General features: G+C 49.1%; 1 protein-coding gene across 3 annotated transcripts in view; it reads left to right on the top strand.

Moving 5' to 3' along the window:
- Positions 1 to 23433, top strand: part of TDRD9 (tudor domain containing 9) — a 113663-nt gene that overhangs the window by 79550 nt on the left and 10680 nt on the right. For 2 of the 3 annotated variants that reach the window (XM_086362717.1, XM_086362716.1), the window contains exons 31-34: positions 1013 to 1122; positions 1577 to 1673; positions 13627 to 13765; positions 18350 to 18468. In XM_086362717.1, the coding sequence (XP_086218843.1) occupies positions 1013 to 1122; positions 1577 to 1673; positions 13627 to 13765; positions 18350 to 18468 (465 nt within the window). Of the gene's footprint in view, positions 1 to 1012; positions 1123 to 1576; positions 1674 to 3137; positions 4427 to 13626; positions 13766 to 18349; positions 18469 to 23433 lie in introns of those variants that run through there. The other variant, XM_086362718.1, reaches the window with a different exon arrangement.

Below are 23433 nucleotides of genomic sequence, written 5' to 3'. Positions count from 1 at the left end.
CGGCAGGACAGAGGAAACCTCTGACTTCACGGTGGGTTGCTGTGGCTCTTGATGGGCTCCTGGAGCATCATGGAGGCGTCTCAGAGCGCCCTGACCACACTCGGAAGGCTGTTGGGTTTCAGAAGTCTGAGACCCGGAGTGTGCGGAGGAGTGAAGACCAGGAGCATTGTGCTGGCAGGGTGAAGGCTCCAGGAGGGTCCTGGCAGCAGAGGGTGCAGGCCAGATCTGGAGCGAGTGCTCCCCTGAGGACGGGGAGTGAGAGCGGAGGACTGCTGGGAGGTGTGTGTTGCCAAGCCTCATGAGTCGCTTCCTCCTGAGAAGCATGGGAAGCCTCATTTTGTGCATCTTAAACAATCGCTTGGGCTGCAGAGGAAAAACCCTGGCTTGCCAGAGTCTCCTCCAGAACCAGCAGCAGACGTGTCCCCAAGAGCCTGTTAGAAACGCAGAGCTCAGCCCCCGGTTTGCAGCAAGAGCCCCATGGTCTGCAGGTGCCCGGTGAGCACTTGAGAGGGTGCGGAGCCCGCATGGAGGAGAGACTCTGGAGGCCGTTCCGTCCTGCTCCAGGCGGGTCACCGTGGACTGTGTCCGCCGTAGGAGGAGCAGAAAGCTCATGGGAGCTTTCGGTGTGGACTCAATAGCCTGGCCTGCGATTAGAGTCAAAGGTTTGGGAGGAGCAGGCGTGGAGGGTCCCCTGCTGGGCCGCTGTGAGCAGGGGGCAGGTGGGCCAGGCCGGGCTTCCCCCAGGCGGGTGTCAGGGACAGCCTGCTGGGACGCAGGCCGCAGCCGCTGCAGGTGGGCAGTGCGGGCGGCGGTCTGGCTGGAGGTGGAGGTTTGTGCCAGGGCAGCACGTGGGTCTGGGCATGGCCGAGACTTGGTGGAGACGGGCCGTGGCCTCCCAGCGATCGGTCGGTCACTGCATTGCGGCCGGCCTGTCTCTGCAGCGGCCCCTCCTGGCCTGGCGTCAGGCGCTGCCTCGTGCAGGGGCCGCCTCTCCCAGGAGCTCTGCTTCCAGGTGCGTCTGGATCGAGAAGGAAAGCATCAACTCGGTCATCATCAGCGACAGCCCCGAGGACACGCACCAGCGGCTGCTGGTCGCAGCGTCCCTCTCCGTGAACACCACTGGTGAGTGAGGGGCTGCGCCGCCCGCCCTGCTCCCCGCCTGACTCCAGGGCCGGGACGTCTGTCCTGAGGTCGGGAGCAGCCTCACACCTGCGGCCCGGCTCCTGGACTCTCTTCTGAGTGCATCAGCGGGTGTGAGTTTGAGCCGGAGAGTCCCAGCCTTCCCACTCCTTGCGCAGGGGCGCAGGGACGGACTCCTTGGCCGTCCATGCTTTCCGTTATCTTGGCTGGACAGGAGGGCGAATCCCAGGTCTTGGCCAGAGGAGGAAGGAGAGGAGGAGTAACCAAACAGGACAGTCAAAGCCAGGGCCTTAGGCGGCGGGCTTCCCTTGGGGGGCTGGGGGACCCGCACCGGGAGCTCTGCCTGCCGGGCGTCTGTGGGACAGCTGCACGCGGGGTGGGAGGCCTGAGCGCAGGGCGCCCACAGTGACCGCCTGCCCGCCGGGCCCGTCCGCAGGGTCCACCATGCTGCTGCGCGAGACCTCCCTGATGCCGCACATCCCAGGCCTCCCCGCGCTGCTCAGCATGCTGTTTGCACCCGTCATGGAACTCAGGTAGGGAGCGCTCGCAGGTGAGACCGAACCGGCGGGAGAAGCGGGCGTCCTCGTGGGAGAGCGCTGATGGGAACGGCCCTGGGGTCTGCCTGCCGGCAAGCCCGCTGGCTTCAGTGTTTACGGTGGTTTGTGGGGCTGCGCTTGGATCCTGCTCAGAAGGACACTGAGCGGGCCGACAAGGACACACAGCCTCCCATGGGGCCCGGTGACAGTGCAGCGAGAGCACTCGGGAGGGAGAGCGGAGGCCCGGAGCGGTGCCATGGCGGTGTGCGTCCATAGCCAGGGGGCGACGCCAGGTTCCCTGGCAGCGGCGTCAGTGGACACCAGTGGGTCCCCGCTCGTTGCGGGCTGCGAGCAGAGAAGGCAGCTGGAGCCCCTGGGGTGGAGTGAGGACCAGGCAGACAGCAGGCAGCCCCGAGACACCGCGCTTTGCACGGTGTGTGTTGGAGTAGCAGGGCCTTGCGTTGGGGCAGCAGGATTCGCAGGGCATGACCGAGGGGGCAGCCCTGCTGGGCTTTGTCGAGTTGCGGGGTGGGGGGAACGCAAGAAAGGAATGCAGCTGGGCCTTCGGGAGCCCACGTTCTGGTGGGTGAGAGGGACGGCCTCCCCAGACACTGGGGTGGGCCTGCGCACGCTTGAGCAGGGCTCGTGCCCGTGGCTTGTGCCCCGTCCACGTCTCCTGGGAGCACGCACAGGTCCGTCGACCAGCCTTGCTGGTAGAGCTCAGGGTGGGTAGCCCTGTGCCGTGCCTCAGCCCTTCTCCTGTGCGGGCTGCTTAGAATCTGCTGTCACGTTTCAGATACACAGTGCTTTTAAGAAATAATAATAATAATTGTATATGTCTCTTCCCCCTACTATAAAAACATGTGCTACCTAGAAAAAAAAGACTGTATGGGAAACATGAACATCATCAGTATGTTTGTTTTCAGTGTTCACCTAGATAAATACATACACTTAAAACATTGAAGTATAGTTGACTTACAGTGTTGTGCACGTTTTATTTTGTTTTTAAATTTTTTCATACTACATTTTATAAGCATTTGCATAGTACGACGGCGTCTTTGTAAATATTCACTGTACACGTTGCGTCACACACTGCTGAGTGAACACGGAGTGGCTTTTGTCAACTCTTCCCTGTCGTGTTTACATTTGTGTTTGTTTCTGACCTGCTCTGACCCTGAAGGAATTTAACATGCCTTTGTATGTTGGAATTTGGTTTTGTAATAATGGTGTGATAGACATCTCTAGAATAAAGGCATCTCCTGGGTCTTTGTAGGGGAGGCGGATGTGGAATCAACACAGCAGGTGCGACGCTGCAGCCAGAGAGCTCCACGCGGGGCAGGGGCGGGGGTCTGATGCGGTGGGTGCATCGCCGCATCTGTCCAGGCTCCTGCTTCAGCTCTTTTTTCAATATAAACCTCTTGAGGACTTGAGTAATGCGGTGTATTTTTTTTTTTAACCCAGGATGAATTCCTCTTTAAGAATTCTGGACAGTGAGGTACTTGGAGCACTCAGAGCCTGAGCAGGAGGAGCTCCGGCACGCAGTGTCTTGCTGCACTGCCGCCTGTCCTCCCGTGTAAGAGCTCTCCCCATCACCCCCGGTGCTGCATACTCCCCCAGGCGCGCATCCTCGCCCTCTTGCCCTGGACGAGCAGCACGGGAGCGGGGAGCGGCTCACGTCTCCACCCTGTGTGCTCACGGACTGTCTCCGTTGTTGACCAGTGTATTCATGGGCTGTTTTTGTACCCGTATTTTAAAGAAGCCTTAGGAAACAGGAGACCAGAGCAGGGACCTGTCAAGTACTGGAAGCGGGTGGGGTGCTGAGAATATACATTAAGAAAGGGACCTGGGCTTGCTCTCTGGCCGTGCCTGGCACTCCCCAAAGTCTGGGCTTCCCCAGCTGTCAGAGGGGCCCTCCTGGGCTCACAGGATGGTGGAGGAGACTCGCAGACACTTTAGCCCCCACCGTGACTCAGGGCCTGGCTGCTCGCATCTGGCAGCAGAGCAGGGAGGTGGCCAGAGCCTCAGAGGACAGCCTGAGCAGCGTTTGGAGATGCTGTTAGGCTCTTAACACTTTGAAGGTTAATACAGTATGCATTACAAAGTACTTAACAGCGTTGTTTTTTTTTATGGAGGCTTCAGATTGATTTAACATTTACCTTTTGAGGAAATATATTTCCTTATTCAACAAGCTCTGGAAAATTCTTAAAGAGATGAGAATACCAGACCACTTGACCTGCCTCTTGAGAAATCTGTATGCAGGTCAGGAAGCAACAGTTAGAATTGGACATGGAACAACAGACTGGGTCCAAATTGGGAAAGAACTATGTCAAGGCTGTATATTTTCATCCTGGTTATTTAACTTACATGCAGAGTACATCATGAGAAACTGGGCTGGATGAAGCACAGGCTGGAATCAAGATTGCCTGTAGAAATATCAATAACTTCAGATATTCAGATGACACCACCCTTATGGCAGAAAGTGAAGAAGAACTGAAAAGCCTCTTGATGAAAGTGATAGAGGAGAGTGAAAAAGTTGGCTTGAAACTCAGCATTCAGAAAACTAAGATCGTGGCATCTGATCGCATCACTTCATGGCAAATAGTTGGGGTAACAGTGACAGACTCTAATTTGGGGGGCTCCAGAATCACTGCAGATGTGACCGCAGCATGGAATTCAAAGACGCTTGCTCCTTGGAAGGAAAGTTATGACCAACCTAGACAGCATGTTAAAAAGCAGAGACATTACTTTCCCAGCAAAGGTCCATCTAGTCAAAGCTATGACTTTTCCAGTAGTCATGTATGGATGTGAGAATTGGACTATAAAGAAAGCTGAGCGCCGAAGAATTGATGCTTTTGAACTGTGGTGTTGGAGAAGACTCTTGAGAGTCCCTTGGACTGCAAGGAGATCCAACCAGTCCATCCTAAAGGAAATCAGTCCAAATATTTATTGGAAGGGCTGATGCTGAAGTTGAAACTCCAGTACTTTGGCACCTGTTGTGAAGAACTGACTCATTTGAAAAGACCCTGATGCTGGGAGGGATTGGGGGCAGGAGGAGAAGGGGACAACAGAGGATGAGATGGCTGGCTGGCGTCACCGACTCAATGGACATGAGTTTCAGTAAACTCCAGGAGTTGGTGATGGACAGGGAGGCCTGGCGTGCTGCAGTCCATGGGGGTCTCAAAGAGTTGGACACGGCTGAGCAACTGAACTGAACTGATGTCCTTATCTGGCACATTTGTGGAGTTCTAGGATATTAGCTTGCAAGAAAAGTTCCACCCGCAAGGAACTCTGTTTCAACATCATTTTAACATACTGCAGTGTGAGTTTAAACCTCCTTGTTTAGAGAAGTTGGCCCTCGCACAGATGGCTGTGGTGTGCTCGAATGGACTGACGCTCCTTCCCTGCGCTCTGTTGCAGGCTGGGGCCTCCGTAGTGTCCCTTGCTGCATGCTGTGAGGGGTGCACTTCCTTTTGTTCCTGTCTTGATTTTTGCAGTTTTCAGTTTGAATCTAAAACATGCTTCATAAAGGAAGTAAAAGTATTTTTGTGGTCTTAACCACTGTTTCTTAGGTGCACATAGGGTGTTTAGGATCCCTAGAAGGGAATCAAACCCAGTGCTTTGATTTCCCTTATTAATTTAAGATTTAGAGTCGATGAGCATGGAGTTGCTACCCCAGTGGGAGTCGGTTCAAGGCTGAGTGTGTTAGGCCGTCCTTGTCACAGTGTGTGTTCTCACAGGTGAGCAGGTCAGTTTAAGTCTCGTCACAGCTGCAGTAACGTGGAGGCGACGTGATGCCTCGTTGACAGCCGTGATGAAGCTGTCGTCCTTCACTTTGCTGAGCCCTGGTTATTCTGTTTTGGAAAGGTTTTGTATAAACTGAAATAATAAATTACATTCATTAAAAACAAATGTGGGTGAGCTTGCCATTTAAGGAAACATTTTGGTGACTGTTGTGTAAAGCACGTACTCAGCATCTAACGTGTAAGTGAATCTGAGTCTCTTTGAGTTTACTTGGAATGTGATTCTCTTTCATTTTTATTACAGTGATGGGAAAAGTGTGTGTGTGAATGCTCTCTGCCTGGAGTGTTTTCCTCAGAGTTTCACTGATCTAGATGATGGGAATGTCTGCATTGATTGAGTCAAATAAAATTACCAAAATATTTTAACAGGTATTTAATATCAATATTTGTAAAAAGTGAGAAGATCTAAACAGACATCTCTCCGAAAACGACATACAGGTGGCTTATAAACACAGGAAAAGATGCTCAACATTGCTCATTATTAGAGAAACGCAAATCAAAACTGCAGTGAAATATCACCTCACACGAGTCAGAGTGGCCATCACCAAAAAATCTACAAATAATAAATGTTGGAGAGGGTGTGGAGAAGGGGAACCCTCTTGCCTTGTTGGTGGGAATGTGAATTGGTACAGCCACTATGGAGAACAGCATGGAGCTTCCTTAATAAACTTAGAATAAAACTACCGTATAACCCAATGATTCCTCTACTGGGCATATACCTTGAGGAAACCATAATTGAAAAAGACACACGTACCCCAGTGTTCATCGCAGCACTATTTACAATAGCTAGGACATGGAAGCAACCTAGGTGTCCACCAACAAATAAATGGATAAAGAAACTGTGGTACATATATATAATGGAGTATTACTCAACCATAAGAAGGAATGCATTTGAGTCACTTCTAATGAAGTGGATGAACCTAGGGCCTGTTATGCGTAGTGAAGTGAGTGAGAGAGAGAAAACCAGATATTTTATACTCATATACACATGGGCTTCCCAGGTGGCGCCCACCTGCCAGTGCAGGTAGACGTAAGAGACGCCGGTTCAGTCCCTGGAGCGGGAAGGTCCCCTGGAGGAGGAAATGGCAACCCACTCCAGGGTTCTTACCTGGAGAATCTCCTGGGCAGAGGAGCCTGGCGGGCTGCTGCAGTCCAGAGGGCCGCACAGAGTTGGACACAGCTGAAGTGACTTAGCATGCATGCACATATGTGGAATCCGGAAAGATGGCACTGGAGAACCTGTTTGCAGGGCATCAGTGGAGATGCAGACAGAACAGCCTTGTGGGCATGGGGTGGCAGGGAAGGAGAGGGTGGGATGGATGGGAAGAGCAGCCTGGGAGTGCGTACGCCACCATGTGTAAAACAGACAGCTGGTGGGCATTCGCTGTATGATGCATGGAGTCAAATCTGGCGCTCTGTGACAACGTGGAGGAGGTGGGGTGGGGTGGGAGGTTCAAGACGGAGGGGATATATGTATACCTATGACTTATTCATGTCGGTATATGGCAACACCCAACACAGTATTATAAAGCAGTTATTCTCCAACTAAAAATAAAATGTCAAAAAATATTTTATTCATTTGATAATATCAGTATTTCAGAATGTTCATTCATTTGATAATCTGTTGAGCCTGTCATGGGCTGAGACAGTAGTGTTTTAAACTAGTGCCTGTAACATGCGAGGGAGCTTGGGGTCGAGGGTCCTGGGTGTGAGTGTCGGGGGGAACAGGGTTCCTGCTGGAGGAGCCTGAGCCCCTCCTTCTGGGAAGCCAGAGAAGCAGGGGCCTGGCCGGGAGTATGGTATGCAATGGAGCCCCGCAGAGGGGGTTGTCAGGATGCCGTGGACACCGCTGGGAGCCCTTGAGCCAGGACGCAAGATGAGCGGACGTGTTGTGAAAAGCCAGCAAAGACGGACTAGAGGAAGCAGGAGTAGATGCGCGGTAAATGGGTCGGAAGCCGACCGCCCGGTGGGCGATGACAGTGCTTTGGACGAGGCGGTGGCTGTTGGGATGGAGAGGGTGCGTGGATTCAGGAGAACTCTGGGAGATGGAAGTGGCAGGAGCTGGGGGTGGCGGCGGGAAGCAGCAGGCTTTTGTGCAAAGGGGATGCAGGGCTCTGTATTCTTGGTGTGTGTGATTGTTCTGCGGTGGGAAGGTGGGATAGACATCTTGAAGCTTTTACTGGGTGCTAGACATCTTTCACAGGTCACACGTGAGTTTATAGCCCTTTCTCCAGAAATATCACTTATAAGACTTCACTGGGGAGGGAATTCAAAAGTAGGGGGAAAACTATACGTGATAAAATATTCTTTACATTGTCTTGTCATGCAGTGAGAATTAGAAACCTAAGTAATGGCTTAGTAAAAATACTTTACTCTTTTTATAACTAGATATACTCTATTCTTTTTGATATAAAAACTGGAGGAGAAAATGCAAAAATGAAATTAGTTGCTGCCTTACGGGTTGGCAGAATTTAGGATTTTCTTGGTCACTTCTTTTAACATTCAAGCAGGGCTTACAGACTTCCATGGGCTTCCATGGTGGCTCAGACGGTAAAGAATCTGCCTGCAATGTAGGAGACCAGGGTTCAATCCCTGGGTCAAGAAGATGCTCTGTGGAAAATTCTTAAAGAGATGGAAATACCAGACCACTTTACCTACCTCCTGAGAATCTGTATGCAGGTCAAGAAGAAACAGTTAGAACTGGACAGGGAACAACGGACTGGTTCCCAATTGGGAAAGGAGTACTTCAAGGCTATATATTGTCACCCTGGTTATTTAACTTCTCTGCAGAGTACATCATCCAAAATACTGGGCTGGCACAACAGCCCCAGGGAAATTCCTAAATATATTTTTACTATTATCATTTTTAAATTAAAAAAATTTTTTAAGTTCTTTATTACTCCTTTAATTTTCATTTTTATAACCTACTATTACCTTGCAAAAAAAGACCCTATTTTTAAAGCAAATTTCATATATATATTTTTTCTAATTTTTGTGATTGATTTTGTTCTGTATTTTTAATATTTTTGAGAGTCTCACCTGTATTGTAGATTTTTAATCTTTGCTTTTTGATATTTGTTATCAATTTTGTGATAGCTCAGTTAGTAAAGAATCCACCTGCAATGCAGGAGATGACTCTAGTTCAGTTCCTGGGTTGGGAAGATCCCCTGGAGAAGGGATAGGCTACCCACTCCAGTATTTTTGGGCTTCTTTGTGGCTCCGCTGGTAAAGAATCCGCCTGCAATGCAGGAGACCTGGGTTCGATCCCTGGGTTGGGAAGATCCCCTGGAGAAAGGAAAAGCTACCCACTCCAGTATTCTGGCCTAGAGAATTCCATGGACTGTATAGTTGATGTGGTTGCAAAGAGTCAGACACAACTGAGCAACTAACACACTTTGTACCTTTAAGAATCGAATCTTTAGTATTCATTTTCACTTAGGGGTGTGATTAATGGCTTGATTGCTCTCTCCCCTTTTTGACTCTCCCTTTTCTCCCCCAGGTCACCTCTATCTCCTCCACCTTCTCTTCTTGACTTATCTCTGTGAATCTCTCTGGGTATTCCAAGCTGTGGAGAACACTTAGGGAACTGATTACTGGCTGGATTGGTCTTTCCACTTTTCACTGCCTGTCTTCTCCTCCTGGTCACCTCTATCTCCCTCCCTCCTCTTCTCTATCTCCTTCCATGTAAGTCTGTGAGCCTCTCTGGGTGTTCCAAACTGTGGAGAGCACTGAGGGAACTGATTACTGGCTAGATTGCTGTCTCCCCTTTTGACTCCCCCTCCTCTCCTCCTGGTCACCTCTATCTCCCTATTCTCTTCTCCATGTAACTGTGAACCTCTCTGGGTGTCTGTCGCTGTGGAGAATTTTTTCACCATTAACCTAGATGTTTTATCATCTGTGCTGTATGGGTGGAGAAGTCTTGAGGCTACTGTAAGAATAAGACTGAAAGCCAGAGACAGAGGCTTAAATCCGAAACTTGAGAACACCAGAGAACTCCTGATTCCAGGGAACATTAATAGACGAGCTCACCCAAAAGCCTCCATACTTAACACTGAAACCAAGCTCCACCCAAGAGCCAACAAGTTCCAGAGCAAGACATACTACACTAATTCTCCAGCAACTCAGGAACACAGCCCTGAGTGTTAAAAGACAGGCTGCCCAAAGTCATGCCAAACCCATAGACACCCCAAAACTCACTACTGGATACTTCATTGCACTCCAGAGAGAAGAGATCCAGCTCCATCCACCAGAACATAGATGCAAGCTCCCCTAACCAGGAAACCTTCACAAGCTGCTAGTCCAACCCCATCCACAGGGAGCGAGCTCCATAATAAAGAGGAACCACAGACTTCCAGCCTACAGAAAGGGCACCCCAAACACAGCAATTTAAATAAAATGAAAAGGCAGAGAAATACTCAGCAGGTAAAGGAACATGATAAATGCCCATGAAACCAAACAAAAGAGGGGGAGACAGGGAGTCTACCTGAAAAAGCATTCAGAATAATGATAGTAAAAATGATCCAAAATCTTAAAAACAAAATGGAATTACAGATAAGTAGACTAGCAACAAGGGTTGAGAAGATGTGAGAAATGTTTAACAAGGACCTAGAAGAAATAAAAAAGTCAGTAATGAATAATGCAATAACTGAGATCAAAAGCACTCTTGAGGGAACCAACAGAAGAATAACCGAGGCAGAAGAGAGGATACGTGAGGTGGAAGATAGAACGGCGGAAGTAAATGAGGCAGAGGGGAAAAAAGAAAAATGAGGACAACCTCAGAGACCTCTGGGACAATGTTAAACGCCCCCACATTTGAATCGTAGGAGTCCCAGAAAAACCAGACAGAAAGGGCATGAGAAAATACTTGAGATAATAGTTGAAAACTTCTCTAAAATGGGGAAGGAAATAGCCACCCAAGTCCAAGAAACCCAGAGAGTCCCAAATAGGATAAACCCAAGGCAAAACACCCCAAGACACGTATTAATCAAATTAACGAAGATCAAACACAAAGAGCAAATATTAAAAGCAGCAAGGAAAAAGCAACAAATATCACATAAGGGGATCCATAAGGATCCATAAGGACAACAGCTGATCTTTCAATGGAAACTCTTCAGGCCAGGAGGGAATGGCAGGATGTACTTAAAGTGATGAAAGAGAAAAACCTACAACCCAGATTACTGTACCCAGCAAGGATCTCAATCAAATATGAAGGAGAAATCAAAAGCTTTACAGACAAGCAAAAGCTAAGAGAATTGAGCACCACCAAACCAGCTCTCCAACAAATGCTAAAGGATCTTCTCTAGACAGGAAACAGAGAAAAGGTTTATAAACTCAAGCCCAGAACAACAAAGTAAATGGCAATGGGATCATACTTATCAATAATAACCTTAAATGTAAATGGGTTGAATGCCCCAACTAAAAGACAAAGATTGGCTGAATGGATGCAAAAACAAGACCCCTACATATGCTTTCTACAAGAGACCCACCTCAAACCAAGGGACACATAAAGACTGAAGGGCTGGAAAAAGATATTTCATACAAATGGAGACCAAAAGAAATCAGGAGTAGCAATACTCAGGTCAGAAAAAATAGACTTTGAAATAAAGGCTGTGAAAAGAGATGAAGGACACTGCATAACGATCGAGGGATCAGTCCAAGAAGAAGACGGGACAGTCATACATACATATGCACCCAAAACGGCAGCACCGCAGTGTGTAAGGCAAATGCCAGCAAGTATGAGACGGGAAACCAACACAACAGTAGTGGGAGGCTTTCCTACCCCACTCACACCTGTGGATAGATCAACCAAACAGAAAATTAGCAAGGAAACACAAACTTCAAATGATACAATGGACCAGTTAGACCTAATTGATATCTGTAGGAGATTTCACTTCCAAACAATGAATTTGACCTTTTTTCTCAAGTGCACACGGAACATTCTCCAGGATAGATCACATCCTGGGCCATAAGTCTAGCCTTGGTAAATTTAAAAAAATTGAAATCATTCCAAGCATCTTTTCTGATCACAATGTGGTAAGATTAGATGTTAGGTACAGGAAAAAAAACTAATAAAAATCCAAACATGCAGGCTAAACAACATGCTTCTGAATAACCAACAAATCACAGAAGAAATAAAAAAGAAATCAAAATATGCATAGAAACTAATGAAAATGAAAACACAATAACCCAAAACCTATGGGATTCAGTAAAAGCAGTGCTAAGGGGAAGCTTCATAGCAATACAAGCTTACCTCAAAAAATAAGAAAAAAATCAAAATAACCTAACTTTACAGCTAAAGCAACTAGAAAAAAAAGAAATAAACCCCAGAGTTAGTAGAAGGAAAGAAATCATAAAAATTAGGGCAGAAATAAGTGAAAAAGAAACAAAGGAGACTATAGCAAAAATCAACAAAACTAAAAGCTGGTTCTTTGAGAAGATAAATAAAATAGACAAACCATTAGCCAGACTCATCAAGAAAAAAAGGGAGAAGAATCAAATCAGCAAAATTAGAAATGGAAGTGGAGAAATCACTAGAAAATGGAGATCATTAGAAAATGGAGAAGAATCAAAAGGATCATAACAGAGTACTATCAGCAACTATATGACAATAAAATGGACAACTTGGAAGAAATGGATGAATTCTTAGAAAAGTATAACCTTCCAAAACTGAACCAAGGAAGAAATAGAAAATCTTAACAGACCCACCACAGCACGGAAATTGAAACTGTAATAAAAAAATCTTCCAACAGACAGAAGCCCAGGACTAGATGGCTTCACAGGTGAATTCTACCAAAAATTTAGAGAAGAGCTAACACCAGTCCTACTCAAACTCAGAAAATTGCAGAGGAAGGTAAACTGCCAAAGTCATTCTGTGAGGCCACCATCACCCTAATACCAAAATCAGACAGAGAGGCCATAAAAAAGAAAACTATACAGGTCAATATCACTGATGAACATAGATGCAGAAATCCTCGACAAAATTCTAGCAAACACAGTCCAACAACATATTTAAGAGATCATACATCATGACCAAGTGGGCTTTATCTCAGGGATGCAAGGATTCTTCAGTATTTGCAAACCAATCAATGTGATACACCACATTAACAAATTGAAAGATAAAAACCATATGATTATCTCAATAGATGCAGAGAAAGCCTTTGACAAAATCCAACATCCATTTATGATAACTCCAGAAAGCAGGCGTAGAAGGAACATAATAAAAGCGGTACATGATAAACCACAGTAAACATTGTCCTCAGTGGTGGGAAAGTGAGAGCATCTCCCCTAAAGTCGGGAACAAGACAAGGTGCCCACTCTCACTGCTACTATTCAACATAGTTTTGGGAGTTTTAGCCACAGCAATCAGAGAAGAAAAAGAAAAGGAATCCAGATTGGAAAAGAAGAAGTAAAACTCTTACTGTTTGCAGATGACATGATCCTCTACATAGAAAAGCCTAAAGACACCACCGGAAAATTACTAGAGCTAATGAATATAGTAAAGTTGCAGGATATAAAATTAACACAGAGAAATAAATCCCTTGCATTCCTATACATGTAACAATGAGAAAACAGAGAAATTAAGGAAACAATTCCATTCACCATTGCGAGGAAAAGAATAAAATACTTAGGAATAAATCTACCTAAAGAAACAAAAGACCTATATATAGAAAACTATAAAACACTGATGAAGGAAATCAAAGATGACACAAATAGATGGAGAAATATTGCCACTTATTTACAAAACAGACAGATACAGAAAACAAACACGGTTAAGGGGAAAGGAGGAAGAGCAATAAATCAGGGCAATAAATCACATCACACTCGCAGATACAGAGTAGACGAGCACCAGGGGACTGGACGGCACAGGGGACTCGGCTCAGCAGAGTGCTCTCACAACCTCGGTAAGGGACAAGAATCCGAAGAGGAGTATATATATTCTGTACATCCATATATTCAGGTGTGTGTGTGTGAGTGTGTGTACCTGAATCACTGCCATTCCCCTAAAACTAACATGACATTATAAATCAACTATATTTCAATAAATAAATATTTTATATATGTGCATATATATATAAAATAAGCTCAAGTTACCTCTTGAAAACAAAAAACCGAGTAGCTTAACAATTAACTTTTCTCAAAACTTCGTGTAGAGTTGATCAAGACGGCAGATGCTACACTGGCGTCCTGTGTGGCTTGGGGTGCAATCCGACCACAGGGGCCCCGGTCCTGCCAGAACATGACATGGAGCTTGCGTTTGACGTGCAGTTCAGCGTGGAGGATATTGTGGAGGTAAGGCTGCGGTTATCATGGCGTGGGAGCTCCTTCTCACTTGGGTTTTGCTTGTACAGCCGTTCAGCACGCTGAGTCTGACATGGTGCTGTTAACACAGGCTTATACCTGTGGTCTCTCTGTGATGAGAACCTTTTCACAGACTGTACTGAGCTCCGTGAGGATCAGAAAGGTGGCTCAGTGGTAAAGAACCTGCCTGCCGGTGCAGGAGACATAAGTGTCGTGGGCCCGATCCCAGGATCAGGAAGGTTCCCTGGAGGAGGGCATGGCAACCCACTCCAGTATTCTTGCCTGGAGAATCCCATGGACAGGAGCATGGCGGGCCACAGTCCATGGGGTCGCAAAGATTTGGACATGAGAATTGATGCTTTTGAACTGTGGTGTTGGAGAAGACTCTTGAGAGTCCCTTGGACTGCAAGGAGATCCAACCAGTCCATTCTGAAGGAGATCAGCCCTGGGATTTCTTTGGAAGGAATGATGCTAAAGCTGAAACTCCAGTACTTTGGCTACCTCATGTGAAGAGTTGACTCATTGGAAAAGACTCTGATGCTGGGAGGGATTGGGGGCAGGAGGAGAAGGGGACGACAGAGGATGAGATGGCTGGATGGCATCACTGACTCGATGGACGTGAGTCTGAGTGAACTCCGGGAGTTGGTGATGGACAGGGAGGCCTGGCGTGCTGCGATTCATGGGGTCACAGAGTCGGACATGACTGAGCAACTGATCTGATCTGAGGTAGTGAGCACGTGTGCCTGTACACACACCAACTAGGGTTTGGGGGATAATTGCATTGAAGCAGGTGAGGGAAAAGGAATTTTGGAAAACAGTGCTTGACTGGCAACAGTTAGGCTATAGATGAAAAGAAAATGTACAACACTTTGCTCCTTGGTAAAGTTATTCTCCAGGAGTGCGAGCTCTGAAATGGCTCAGCATGTTACTGGAGTTGAACAGGTGAGGGATGTGGGCGCCAGTTTCTTACTGCGGGACAGGGCCTGGAGGCAGGCAGGAGAGGAAGGCTGGGCACACCCTGTGAAGCAGGATGACCGAGAGGCATGGTTCAAGGGTATTCGTGTCTAACTGCATGTAGGCGAGTTACATGTTCATGAAAAGTGAAAGTCGCTCAGTCGTGTCTGACTCTTTGCGACCCCATGGACTATACAGTCTATGGAATTCTCCAGGCCAGACTAGTGGAATGGGAAGCCTTTCCCTTCTCCAGGGGATCTTCCCAACCCAGAGATTGAATCCAGGTCTCCCACATTTCAGGCAGATTCTTTACCAGCTGAGCCACAGTACGTTATCTCAAACATGTGCCTGAATTGCCCAGTGCTCTGAGAGCCAGAAACAAAGGCAGCCAGTAGTCAGCCACGAACAAACCCAGGGCCTGACGGTAGTTTCTGATAGGATTTTCCAGTAAGAGGATCAGGGGTTCCCCAGAGAAATGGGCAGAGGAAGTATGTGAGCCCGGGGCTTCTTGTAGTGCCAGGAAGTGAAGATGCCCTCAGGAAGCAAGGGCCCGCCGGTGCCAGGGCCGGAGCAGTTAGGGCCAGAGAATAAATCGTGTTGTGTTGGATGATAACCCAAGAGTGTCCGGGGATATAAACCAGTGATTGAATAAACAAATGAGGAGAAGAGACCAATCTTCTGTCCTGGAGAATTCCCAATAGCACTCGAGCGGTGCAGCTGAAACCTCCCCTCCCCTCCCCCTGCTTTAGGGGTGGACTAGACTTAGTGACCGGCTTTCACTAAGCCTGGCAGAGACTGCCCGGGCTCAGTGGCCAAGGCCAGCGTCGCCAGTGACCCGTCGTGGTGGTGGCACACACATCCTGATGTGATGGAGTGAGAAGGGCCCCCATGTCTGTGGGCTTCTCCCCCAAATTCACCACCCCAACCTAGTCATGTGAGAAACATCACGTAGGCCCAAACTAGGGGGCATCTCCCAAGATACCTGACTCCTCAGGACTGTCAAGGTCTCAAAAGACAGGAAAAGCCTGAGAATCTGGCCGGGAGCAGGAGGAGGCTGGGGAGACGTGACTGCAGGTGCCGTGGATTGGGTCCAGAAATGGGAAGAGGATGCCAGTGGAAAAGCCGGTCAGAGCCAGGTGTCAGTTAACAGTGTGGTGCTCAGGTCAGGCCTTGGCTATGACTGGTGGGCCGTGGGATTGTGTTGTGACAGCTGTCCATATCAGCATTCATTTTTAAAAAAAGCTTACCAAAGTTGGTTAATTTCTGTGTAGCCGTTTTAATACTGAAGATGGAAAAGAAAGCAACATTTTTGGTGCATTATGCTTTATTTCGAGAAAAGTAAATGCAACTGAAATGCAAACAAAGTTTGTGCAGCACATGGAGAAGGTGCTGTGGCTGAGCGATGTGGTAAAAGTGGGCTGCGAGGTTTTGTGCTGGAGACTCGTCTCTGGATGATGCTCTGTGTCAGGTAGATCAGGTGAAGTTGATGGTGATCAAATTGAGACCTTAATGGAGAAGAATCAACGTAATACCATGCAGGAGATAGCCGACATACTCAAAATATCCAAATCAAGCATTGAAAGTCATTTGCACCAGCTTGGTTATGTTAGTGAGTACGATATTTGGGTTCCATGTAAGTGAAGAAGACCTTCTTGATTGTATTACTGCATGTGATTCTTTACTTAGACATAACAAAACCATTCTGTTTTTAAAACAAATTGTGATGGGCTCTGAAAAGTGAATCCTGTGCATTAATGTGGAACAGAAAGGATTATGGGGCAAGTGAAATGAACCATCACCAACCACACCAAAGGCCGGTCTTCACCCAGAGAAGGCGATGTTGTATTTATGGTGGGATTGGAAGGGCATCCTCTATTATGAGCTCCCTCTGGAAAGCCAGACGATTAATTCCAGCAAGTACTGGTTCCAGTTAGACCAACGAAGGCAACATTTGACGAAAGCATCCGGAATTAGTCAACAGAAAACCTTTAATCTTCCATCACGATAACAGACAGTATGTTTCTTTGGCGGCCGGGCAAAAGCTGTTACAGCTTGGCTGGGAAGTTCCAGTCCATCCTCCGTATTTGGCAGACACTGCGCCATTGGATGTCCATTTATTTTGGTCTTTACAGAATTCTCTTAGTGGGAAAAATTTCAGTTCCCTCTAAGACTGTAAAAGGCGCCTGGAACAGTTCTTTTCTCAAAAAGATAAAAAGTTTTTGGAAAGACGGAGTTACGAAGTTGCCTAAAAAATCACAGAAGGTAGTGGAACAGAACAGTGAATACATTGAACAAAATTCTTGGTGAAAATGAAAAAGGTGTCTTTTATTTTTACTTAGAAAACAAAGGGACTTCCCTGGTGGTGCAGTGGGTAAGAATTGCTCTGCCAGTGCAGGGGACTCGGGTTCAGCCCCTGACCTGGGAAGATCCCACATGCCTCGGAGCAGCCGAGCCCTCGTGCTGCAGCTGCTGGGGCCTGCAAAGCCACAGCAAGAGAAGCACGGCGATAAGTCTGGGCGTCGAAACGAAGAGGCGCCACGAGCCAAGACTAGAGAGAGCCCGCGACAGCAGTGAAGGCCCAGAGCCTCCGAGAATGAGTGAGCCAGTGAGCAACCCGAAGGAGCCTCCCAGCCAGCCCAGTGCTCTAAGTTGTCTCTAGGTTACCTGTAACACCTGCTGCTGCTGCTAAGTCGCTTCAGTCCTGTCCGACTCTTCGCGACCCTATGGACTGCAGCCCACCAGGCTCCTCTGCCCATGGGGTTCTCCAGGCAAGAGTACTGGAGCAGGCTGCCATTTCCTTCTCCAATGCATGAAAGTGAAAAGTGAAAGTGAAGTCGCGCAGTCATGTCCGACTCCTAGCGACCCCATGGACTGCAGCGCACCAGGCCCCTCTGTCCATGGGATTTTCCAGGCAAGAGTGCTGGAGTGGGGTGCCACTGCCTTCTCCCCCTGTAACACCTAACACAGTGTAAATGCTCTGGAGATAGTTGCCAGTGTTCAGTAAATTCAAGTTCTGCTTTTTGGGACTTTGTGGAGTTTTGTTTTGTTTTTCTGAGTGTTTTTGATCCAAGATTTGTTGAATCCACAGATTATAGGGGCTTCCTGTGTATAAGATACAAGTAGGTTTTGAACAATGTAGCCCCATGGGCTAAACTATTACATTCTAGAACAGAAGTTTAAAGAGTGTGCGTACACGGAAAAGTCTGAACCCTCCTTGCTGGGTTTTTTTTTCCCTTTTGTCATTGTTTCTTAAATTATGATAGTTGGTGGCTCAGACAGTAAGAATCTACCTGCAGTGCAGGAGACCTGGGTTCAATCGCTGGGTTGGGAAGATCCCCTGGAGAAGGAAATAGCAACTCACTCCATTGTTCTTGCTGGAAATCCCATGGACGAGGAGCCTGGTCCAGGGCCACCGTCCACGGGGTTGTCAAGAGTCTGACACGACTGAGGGGCTAACGCTCACTTCACTGGTGTCATTTTTGCCTTGATCATTTGTTCCAGAAACCATACTGACGATAATTGTGAAAATATTAAGTTGAATGTTTATGAATTACTTAAATGTAGATTGAGATTCAGTCATAGTAGAACCATGTGAGCATGTACCTTGCCGTTTATTTACAGATTAATATTCTCAGAGCTGCTGTCAACAAGCTTGTGTGCGATGGACCGAATGGATCGAAGTGTCTTGGGCCGGAAAGGATCGCGCAGTTACAGGATAACAGCCGCCAGAAACTTTTAGGGTGAGCTGTGTGGCCACGTGGGCTTCCTTCTTAGCCGTCTGGACCTTGGGTGTCTTGCCTTGTCTGTGATACGATGCAGTGTGCTGGGTTAAGGCTCTGAAGTGGGGACGTGTCTCCGAGGTGCCAGGACAGAGGCCTCAGCTTCCTGGGAGCAGCAGGCTGTGTCCTGGGTGGCCACTGGGAGCCGGGCAGGAAGCAGGGTGGTTTGAAAACTGTAATAAAGAGAGCCTTTCAAACGGCACCGGCAGGGCAGAGGGAGTCCACGGTGGGCACCTTTAGGGCAGAGAGATGAGGGGCCCCAGGCTTGAGGACCACCTCACAGGAGTTGGGCCCCTCTCGTGAGCTTCCCAGCTGGCTCAGGCTTGCTGCTTGCTAGACTCCCCGTTGACCAAGGCCAGCCAGAAGCCCTGCAACCAGGGCCCTCACTGGGGCAGCCCGTGAGGTCAGGTCAGCCTGGAGGTGTCAGAGGAGGCCGAGGGGGAAGGACACGGTGGGGAGGAGCAGACAGAGGCCCTCGGCACGTGGGGTCCCGCAAACCACTCTCAGCCCCTCTCCCTGCTGGCTTCACCCCTTGCCCGGCCCGGGACAGTGGCCTGGGCCGCCGGGAGCCAGCTGAGGACAGTGAGCAGCAGGGTGCCAGGCACAGTGCTGCCTCTGCGACTGCAACAGAGACTGAGGTGCGCTTTACATCAGAGTTCACACACGCGCAGCACAGAAGCCATCTCAGTGTGTGTGCCCCGGCGGATGCACCACGTGGTCAGCAGCGGAGCGACGCCGTGCTGTAAAACACTGGAGGTTCTCATAAAACTGAGAGACCCCCAGCAAGATCCGCGTGGAGGAGCGGCTGTCTCCACGTGTTGGAGGCCCCTGTCCCGGTGCGGCTGTGCTCTGCCCTGCGTGTCCTAAGGGCACCTCCCCACCCCCAAGGCGGGCAGCCAGTCCTGACTTGCTGGGCGCCGCACGCGGCGGGGAGGTTGGGTGCAGTTCAGTGGTTGTTAGTAAGCGTGTGGAGTTGTGCTAAGCACTATACGACTCTGTTACAATGTTTCTGTCATCCCCAAAGCTTGCTTATAAATAACCTTAGAACAGAATTGTGGGGATAGCCACACAATGCTATAAATCTACTAAAATTATTAAATTGCATACTTAGAAATAATTAGTTTATGGTATATAATGACCTCAAAAAAGCTGTTTTTAGAAGCAGCAGTTCTTCTGTCCATTTGTCAGCATCTCCTGTCCCCAGCCAAACTCCAGGCAACCACTGGGCTCTTACGGTCTCCATAGATTTTTCTTCTCTGAAAATTATTTATAATTGACCTAATGACTTTAAAAACCTGGCTTCGTTTGTTTAGCCGAGTGTGTTTGAGGTTCATCCGTGTTGTGATGTGTTTATCCTCTTTAATGACGGGTGCTCCTCCGTGTGCGTATGTCACACTCCTCCGTGTGCGTATGTCACGCTTCATCCGCCCATCCACCGGTTGTTGAAATGCTTGGCTTGTTTGCAGTATTAGGCTTTTTGAGTAATGCTGCTCTGGAAAGGCACGCAGCCTTTAAATAGATGTGTGTCTTCTTCTCTCTTGGGTAGATATCTAGGAGTGGAAGTGGTAGGTTGTATGGTAAATTTGTTAATTTTTTAAGAAATGGACAAGCTGGTTTTCAAGCTGACTCCCATATCACATCCCTGCCAGCAACGTGTGGCCGTTTCCTTTTCTCCATCCTTGCCTGCGCTTGGTTGTGAGTTTTTTATTGTAGTTAATCTAGTGGCCTTACAGCGCAGTTCAGTCTCTCAGTCGTGTCTAACTCTTTGCGACCCCATGGACTGCAGCACACCAGGCTTCCCTGTCCATCACCAACTCCGAGTGTGCTCAAACTCATGTCCGTCGAGTTGGTGATGCCATCCAACCGTCTCATCCTCTGTCCTCCCCTTCTCTTCCTACCTTCAGTCTTTGCTAGCATCAGGGTCTTTTCCAGTGAGTTGGTTCTTTGCATCAGGTGGCCAAAGTAATGGAGCTTCAGCTTCAGCATCAGTCCTTCCAGTGAACATTCAGGACTGATCTCCTTTAGGATGGACGGGTTGGCTCTCCTTGCGGTCCACGGGACTCTCAGGAGTCTCCTCCAACACCACAGTTCCACAGCATCAGTTCTTTGGCGCCCAGCCTCCTTTATGGTGCACCTCACGTCCACTCACGACCATTGGTCTCCTCCAACACCACAGTTCCACAGCATCAGTTCTTTGGCGCCCAGCCTCCTTTATGGTGCACCTCACGTCCACTCACGACCATTGGTCTCCTCCAACACCACAGTTCCACAGCATCAGTTCTTTGGCGCCCAGCCTCCTTTATGGTCCACCTCACATCCACTCACGACCATTGGTCTCCTCCAACACCACAGTTCCACAGCATCAGTTCTTTGGCGCCCAGCCTCCTTTATGGTGCACCTCACGTCCACTCACGACCATTGGTCTCCTCCAACACCACAGTTCCACAGCATCAGTTCTTTGGCGCCCAGCCTCCTTTATGGTGCACCTCACGTCCACTCACGACCATTGGTCTCCTCCAACACCACAGTTCCACAGCATCAGTTCTTTGGCGCCCAGCCTCCTTTATGGTCCACCTCACGTCCACTCACGACCATTGGTCTCCTCCAACACCACAGTTCCACAGCATCAGTTCTTTGGCGCCCAGCCTCCTTTATGGTGCACCTCACGTCCACTCACGACCATTGGTCTCCTCCAACACCACAGTTCCACAGCATCAGTTCTTTGGCGCCCAGCCTCCTTTATGGTGCACCTCTCATCCACTCACGACCATTGGTCTCCTCCAACACCACAGTTCCACAGCATCAGTTCTTTGGCGCCCAGCCTCCTTTATGGTGCACCTCACGTCCACTCACGACCATTGGTCTCCTCCAACACCACAGTTCCACAGCATCAGTTCTTTGGCGCCCAGCCTCCTTTATGGTCCACCTCACGTCCACTCACGACCATTGGTCTCCTCCAACACCACAGTTCCACAGCATCAGTTCTTTGGCGCCCAGCCTCCTTTATGGTCCACCTCACGTCCACTCACGACCATTGGTCTCCTCCAACACCACAGTTCCACAGCATCAGTTCTTTGGCGCCCAGCCTCCTTTATGGTCCACCTCACGTCCACTCACGACCATTGGTCTCCTCCAACACCACAGTTCCACAGCATCAGTTCTTTGGCGCCCAGCCTCCTTTATGGTCCACCTCACGTCCACTCACGACCATTGGTCTCCTCCAACACCACAGTTCCACAGCATCAGTTCTTTGGCGCCCAGCCTCCTTTATGGTGCACCTCACGTCCACTCACGACCATTGGTCTCCTCCAACACCACAGTTCCACAGCATCAGTTCTTTGGCGCCCAGCCTCCTTTATGGTCCACCTCACGTCCACTCACGACCATTGGTCTCCTCCAACACCACAGTTCCACAGCATCAGTTCTTTGGCGCCCAGCCTCCTTTATGGTGCACCTCTCATCCACTCACGACCATTGGTCTCCTCCAACACCACAGTTCCACAGCATCAGTTCTTTGGCGCCCAGCCTCCTTTATGGTGCACCTCACGTCCACTCACGACCATTGGTCTCCTCCAACACCACAGTTCCACAGCATCAGTTCTTTGGCGCCCAGCCTCCTTTATGGTGCACCTCACGTCCACTCACGACCATTGGTCTCCTCCAACACCACAGTTCCACAGCATCAGTTCTTTGGCGCCCAGCCTCCTTTATGGTGCACCTCACGTCCACTCACGACCATTGGTCTCCTCCAACACCACAGTTCCACAGCATCAGTTCTTTGGCGCCCAGCCTCCTTTATGGTCCACCTCACGTCCACTCACGACCATTGGTCTCCTCCAACACCACAGTTCCACAGCATCAGTTCTTTGGCGCCCAGCCTCCTTTATGGTGCACCTCTCATCCACTCACGACCATTGGTCTCCTCCAACACCACAGTTCCACAGCATCAGTTCTTTGGCGCCCAGCCTCCTTTATGGTGCACCTCACGTCCACTCACGACCATTGGTCTCCTCCAACACCACAGTTCCACAGCATCAGTTCTTTGGCGCCCAGCCTCCTTTATGGTGCACCTCACGTCCACTCACGACCATTGGTCTCCTCCAACACCACAGTTCCACAGCATCAGTTCTTTGGCGCCCAGCCTCCTTTATGGTGCACCTCACGTCCACTCACGACCATTGGTCTCCTCCAACACCACAGTTCCACAGCATCAGTTCTTTGGCGCCCAGCCTCCTTTATGGTCCACCTCACGTCCACTCACGACCATTGGTCTCCTCCAACACCACAGTTCCACAGCATCAGTTCTTTGGCGCCCAGCCTCCTTTATGGTCCACCTCACGTCCACTCACGACCATTGGTCTCCTCCAACACCACAGTTCCACAGCATCAGTTCTTTGGCGCCCAGCCTCCTTTATGGTCCACCTCACGTCCACTCACGACCATTGGTCTCCTCCAGCACCACAGTTCCACAGCATCAGTTCTTTGGCGCCCAGCCTCCTTTATGGTCCACCTCTCATCCACTCACGACCATTGGTCTCCTCCAACACCACAGTTCCACAGCATCAGTTCTTTGGCGCCCAGCCTCCTTTATGGTGCACCTCACGTCCACTCACGACCATTGGTCTCCTCCAACACCACAGTTCCACAGCATCAGTTCTTTGGCGCCCAGCCTCCTTTATGGTGCACCTCACGTCCACTCACGACCATTGGTCTCCTCCAACACCACAGTTCCACAGCATCAGTTCTTTGGCGCCCAGCCTCCTTTATGGTCCACCTCACGTCCACTCACGACCATTGGTCTCCTCCAGCACCACAGTTCCACAGCATCAGTTCTTTGGCGCCCAGCCTCCTTTATGGTCCACCTCTCATCCACTCACGACCATTGGTCTCCTCCAACACCACAGTTCCACAGCATCAGTTCTTTGG

The sequence above is a fragment of the Bos grunniens genome, chromosome 21 (genome assembly GCF_055505025.1).
Source record: "Bos grunniens cultivar Pamir isolate PY7600 chromosome 21, Bosgru_T2T1.0, whole genome shotgun sequence".
Taxonomy (NCBI): domain Eukaryota; kingdom Metazoa; phylum Chordata; class Mammalia; order Artiodactyla; family Bovidae; genus Bos; species Bos grunniens.
The sequence above is the reverse complement of the archived record's forward strand: the minus strand, read 5'-3'. Positions and strand labels throughout refer to the sequence as shown.